Source organism: Pinus tabuliformis, chromosome 3_1 (assembly GCF_031772625.1).
Source record: "Pinus tabuliformis cultivar Carrire ecotype Pingquan chromosome 3_1, CPIR1, whole genome shotgun sequence".
Lineage (NCBI taxonomy): Eukaryota > Viridiplantae > Streptophyta > Pinopsida > Pinales > Pinaceae > Pinus > Pinus tabuliformis.
Window position 1 is genome coordinate 589,397,413 of NC_142301.1, and position 6,261 is coordinate 589,403,673.

A 6,261-nucleotide genomic window follows, 5' to 3' on the forward strand; every position below is an offset into this window, starting at 1 on the left:
GATCAACATGGGGGGATGTTAGGCCCGGAATAGTTATTTTTAATTCACATTATCACCCTATGCTTACCCATGATTTTCATTGTTATTACTATTATTTTGCACAATTTTTGGGCTAGTAGCTTAAAATTGGAGCATGATCACATAGTGTTCATTATTTAACCTCTTTCCTTTATTTCAAGAAGATTTGCATCAAAATGATTATTGATGATGGTGATTGTGTTGTTTCAGGACTATGTATGAAATAAAGATCAAATATATACATGCTTCAACAATTAATTGTACTTAGTTTTGTTCCTGCACCAACACTGCTACACTAGCATTCCTGCACTAGAGAGCAACCAATTTGGAGCTTCGACATTTCGGTACACTTCTAGGGAAAACCGAGGAATGTTATTGTCCAAAATGATGTTATAACACATTCCCATGAGTTGGATTTCACCTAGGTCACACATGTCGATCTCTAGAAGAAAATCAGCAAATCTGCTCAAAATCCGCACAATTTTCAAACTGCCAAGTTTGACCTCTATTTGCATGCAACTAGAATTGAATCTAGAAAATATGATAAAATGAGATTTTTACCAATATAAAAAATTATCTATAACCGAAACCATTTCTCAATATTCTGTTTTTTTTTTTTTAAGTTACACAGGGTATTTAAGGCAGTTTCATAAAAAATATTGTTTTTCTAGAATTCTAGAATCTTGTAAAAAGATCCAAACAACCAACTTTGAGCATGTTGTTCGAGGATATCGAGTTGAACAAGACAAATATAAGAGATTTTTTGTTGAAAATATGAAAAATTAGGTTCCCTCCAAACTATTTTCAAAAATTATCCATGGTTAGGAAGATATTCCAATATCTTTGAGGCCAATTTGTTAAAAATATGCAATTTTCAAGAATTAAGGAAAATGATTGTTAGAGTCAAAATTCACCTTGTAAATTATATAAATGACTTAGCCAGGGTCTGTGTGGGAGAGGATATGTTGTATAGCTTCATATCGTTGGTTTAGAGTTGAAGCATATGGCTTGTGATGTAAAGAATTGATTCAATTTTAATAAAAGACTTCTAATGCGAGGTTTTTTTTCTAAATCTATTGTTTTTTAATGATCATTTTCATTCGGTAATTTTACTTAATTTTAAGAGAGTGAGAGCTGGATGGTTTGGGCCCAACCAACCAAGCTCAACATCCCTCGCTTTAGATTAGTTTTCACTCGTTAGAAATTAGCAAAAGTTGTGTTGAATGATGATTTTCCCTGTATGAATAGTTTCTTTGATATACTTGCATGACTCGGAAAATTCAAAGGTTGTTTTCTTTTAGATTTGAGTAATGATCTCATAATGAATCGTTAAGGATTGTGTTAATGAAGCATGAAGGATGTTTGAATGCGAATTTTGGAACCAATTCTATTTAAATTGTGTAATCTTGCATTTCGTACTTATACAGAGTTATTTTGTACTTAGACAGGTTTTGTAATATCATGTTTTATATGAATGTCCAACGATAATATGACAAGATGTTAATGGTTGTAGCTTTGTTAGAGTTGAAGTATGGTTGGATTGAGAGTTGTAGGTTAATGCTTTTCGTGGAATAGGCTTTCTAAGTTTATTTGTTATACTTTTAAATTAGAATAAACTTTGATATTTAAATGTGTGAGAACATTAATTTGAAGTTTTCAGTTTCCTTCGAGTGCTTGAGAGTTGAATGTTAGAAAAGGTAAAAGACTAGTTTGAATTCTTGTTGGCTTGCATCCCAGGACTTAGACTTAGTGATTATATTTGGTTTTGTTGGATTGTTTATTTTCCTTATGTTTAGAATCACCTGAATTAGAATTAGTTTTGTTTAAAATTGAAATTAGAATAATCTTGATATTGAATTATAATTAGTTTTGTTTGATTTCATATTTTTAAAGTCTATTGTTTGAATTGTAGTTAAGTTTTACATGAATTGAGATTAAGTTTGATAGATTTACTTTAATAAGATTGAGATTAAAATTGTTTATTTTCATTCTATACTTAATTCAGAAATAGGAATTTGATGTTAATTTAGGTTAGATGCTCTGATCTTATGTTATCTGCGCTTGTGCCTCTAACTCTTACGACCCTAGATTGATAATTTAATGTTGGAATTATAACACATATAACTTTCCCAACAACAGGATACAGTTGAGGGGATCATTACAGTGAAAGAAGTATAGACTATAGATTTATCAATGTTTGGCTTGAGAGTTTACTATCCATTATAAAGGATTTGATCTAGATACTATAATATGGGTTGAAAACTAGGTGTTAAGGTATAGAAGGGTTAAGTTTATTTCCCCATGCCTTATATATAGGTGTAAAGGTTGAAAAGGCTCGAAGTTTGTTGTCCCATGTCTTGTATTATCCTAAGGTGTCTAGAATGAAAGATATTGTCTATTTGAACAATAAGCACAATATTTGTAAATTGACTAAACTATAAGGAAAACTTTACTATATATTCTTTTTATCTCAATAGGATTGGAATTATTCAAATGTATTGTGGGGATAAAATATATCATTTATTATAATCCTTAATCTTGAGACATTTGATTAAATTGAAACTTTTAACTTATAATTTCATTATCAATAATTTATCATACACTAATCAACCTCATTCTTAAATTCAACCTAGCTAAATCATAATGAAATTTGAATTTTCTTCAGGCCAATCTATACTTCCTATCAAGTGGAATACTGGTGAATTATTAGGCAACGCTCATTTTGTGGTAATATTATTAAGCTTTGGGGTGAGCTTGGTTGGTGAGAATATGACACTGTTACAATTCTCATACACTGTTACAATTCTCATCCAAGTTCAATATTCGAAAAATGTGGCGAATATGCTTCTGAGGGGCTTTGGGGATAGGGGATGGTTGTGCACAAGCCAAGCTTGTGATGTCCCATAAAATACCATTGTTGAAGGCATCTCACAGTGATCGACACTACAAGTTCTTGTGCTGAGATGACAAAAATGGGCAAGTTATGAGCAAGTATTGTGGAAAAGTTAAAAAAAATTGAACTAGTCATTTTATGTTGAAACACCATCAAAGGATCCAACTTGTTACTCAATGTGCCCAAGGGACCCGATTCTATTGAAATGGAGGCATCTTCATAAGTGGTGAATCTAGTGTGTTATGGAAAAAGGGTTTCCATTGCATACTAGAAAGAGAAATGTTAAACGAGGTGAAGCAACCACGAAAAGTTATTCCATTACTTCAAAGTAGCATATTTACATGATAAATAACTACAAGCTTCTCCAAATCCCCTATAATAACATCATTGATGTGTGAACTCACACCAGCATTAACAAAAAATATACAAGATAATGCCAAAATTATGAGATAGATAAACCACATAGCATGATCTTTCTCGCAAGGTTACTTTGGAGTAAGGTGTTTGTACCACACATCATTCTACATATTATATGTGGACAAAGTGGCACTCATGTACATAGGCACATCAAGCTGATTATAAATGAAGGATAACATATATTCGAGAAGCTTAACCTAGTGAAAGAAACTTTTAAGTGGTTTATCCTAGTACAAGTCCTCCCACTTGCTAAAATCTCTCCATGATGCAGATTTTGCTTCACATCTTTGGAAGACTCAACTGTAAGTTGAATTTAAGAAAAATGTTCATTAACAATGGAATGAAAAAGCTCCAAATCTCTAATTGTTTTAGAGTTGACTGATTTTCATCTCTACCAAAAATGTGGATCTTCGTTATTTCTATATATTTCAAACAACTCTTTTGAATGATGGGTAACATCATCTCTACAATATTAAACACCATTGGAATAACACTTCTCTAAATCTTGAACATGCTTCTTCATTGGGTCAAAAAGATCATTTTCGATAAAAAAAAAATCTGCAAGTAGAAATAGAAAACCTCTGTATTCCAGGAATTATGACTTCTAAATTAGAAATTCATGGATGACTAAAAAATTCAACTACCTCATAAGAGTAGATTAGGGAAACTCTGGTCTATAATAAAAACCTTACAAAATAAAAAGTCTAAACATGATTCTTTTGCTAATAGCTAACCTGCTTACTAAACCAAATTATAACTTTTTCCAATTTAACAAATCCTATGGGGCGTACATTTGCACGTTTTTGAGGCAGTTGCTACTTATGCTGGACTGGACATCTCCTGTAAAATTTTGAGCGCCTGCTGGAGGCTGTTTTGAGAAGAACCCCCTTCTGTAACTGCTTTTCTTCCCAGCTCCGCTAAATCAGCGGCCTTCTTCCTCAGTTCGAGCCCCTCTTCTAATTCCATGACACAATTCATCGCTATTTTTACTTCCTCCGCGCTCACAATACCCTCTCCCCTCCCTTTAATCTCCACTCCCACCTTGGCAAACTCTACCACAAGCCTCGCGTTCATCATCTGATCTCCGAACAGAGGCCAAGCAACGATTGGAACTCCGCAACACACGCTCTCCACCACCGAGTTCCAACCACAGTGACTCACAAACGCTCCGACCGCACCGTGTGAGAGAATGCGTACCTGAGGAACCCACGAAGAGACCACCATTCCTCTGTTTCCCAAACGGGACTCGAAGCCCGGCGGAAGAACCGTCGAGGGAATGAATCCCTCGCTGGCCACCACAGAAGTTTTCAGCACCCACAAAAACCGTTGCCCACTCCCCTCTAACCCCGTGGCGAGTTCCGCTATCTGAGAGATCGACATGGCCGATCTGCTGCCGAAGCTAACGTACACCACCGATCTGGTGGGTTGCAAGTCTAGCCATTGCAGGCACCGCTTTGCAGTACCATCTTCGCCGTCCTGGTGAGAGCTCAATGGGAGTTTTAATATATTGGAGTGCTTCGTCGACAGCGATGGCAGAAAGAGGGGTCCAATCGGATACACGGGAGGTAATCCTTCCATCACCTGTCCGCTGCGGAGGGCGTCGAGAAACGGAGCTTCGAGGTCGGAGAACGTGTTGACGAGAATACCCGAAGCCTTGGGGAGATTGGTGCCGCTGGAAATGAAGACTCTGTAGAAGCCGTGGCTTTTGTTCTTGAGAGCTTGTGCGATCTGTGTGGTGGGCAACGGCGGAAAAGCGGGGATATTCAATATCAATTCCTCGTCGCTGAAGTCGTAGCCCCGAGAAACGAAAATGGGGGCGTAGAGCATAAAGCCAAGTGTGAATGCTGAAGCGGTGAAGAGAATATAATTAGGGAGATTGAACTTGGCGGTGACCTCTAAAGTTGAGGTCAGCGTTGGATCCGTGATAATGGCAGAAATTGGAGGCCGGGATGCCGAAAAATTGAGCAGATCAGTGATGAGGAGATGTTCGAGGGCTTCCATGGAGCGTCCAATGGCTTCCCACAGCGCAAAAAATGGATCTTCGTCCTTGTTTCTCAACTTGGATCGAATCTCAAGCTCAACCACGCGAATGTCGAGACCAAAACTGGCGATGCCCTGGACGTGTGCCGTTTCGTCTGGAGAAACATTGCCTTTGGTGGTGATAAATGTGACGGAGAAGTCGAAGTTGGCTGCTAAAACTCTTGCGAGGTGCAGGAAGGGCATGAAATGGCCCATTCCGGCCGAGGGAAACATGGCCACGTGACCCTTCTTCCTCCTATCATCTCTACTACCACTGCTTATACTACTATTGTTTTCTTCTTCAAGCAGCTTTTCTGCAATCATGGCCATCGCAATATTTCAATTACTCAACCCAATCTTAAGTCTGGCGAATCACAGCATAAGGAACGCTCAAGCTCCCTGTTATATTTACTGCTATATGAAATGATGGAATACTCCCTACCTGCAACACCTTGCGAGTCTAGCTCATTTAATATACATTCAATATATCAATTGACTCCACCTGCCCTTCAAAACCCACTGGTCCTGCGACTGCGACAAATCATTAAAGTAGCTGTATCATTGTGTAACCAAATTTAGAAGGAATTATATTAAATTTGAGCCTGTTGTCAGGATTTCCTTGCGACAGAGTTATCAATGACTGTAAGATCTCCGGAACAAAGAAATAACAGCGATACCATTAATTTAAATTAGCGATACATATTGTTTATATTAGTTTTTTAGATAGCGATACATATTGTTTATAGGAGTTGTCTATAATGCGACTTTTTGGAGATTCCAGTGACGGAATCCGGCGGAAGAAATTGAGGTTAAATCTTGATTTGTTTCAGTTAAAATGGTTTTTTAACTGCATATTTGGATTCAGCACCCTGGAAAATCCCTGGGACGCTTTCATTGTGCAGAAACCTATCAAA

General features: G+C 37.0%; 1 protein-coding gene across 1 annotated transcript; it reads right to left on the minus strand.

Annotated features, from left to right (window-relative positions):
* Window positions 1-3,881: 3,881 nt before the first annotated feature.
* On the minus strand, window positions 3,882-5,840 carry LOC149188371 (UDP-glycosyltransferase CGT-like). Its single transcript, XM_089412998.1, has one exon. It carries the CDS (start codon window positions 5,675-5,677, stop codon window positions 4,148-4,150), a length of 1,530 nt encoding a protein of 509 aa, XP_089269124.1. The 5' UTR covers window positions 5,678-5,840; the 3' UTR covers window positions 3,882-4,147.
* Between the last annotated feature and the right edge of the window lie 421 nt (window positions 5,841-6,261).

Bases quoted from the DNA above. Each gene is read 5' to 3' on its own strand.
- LOC149188371 (XM_089412998.1), bottom strand. From the start codon at position 5,677: ATGGCCATGATTGCAGAAAAGCTGCTTGAAGAAGAAAACAATAGTAGT.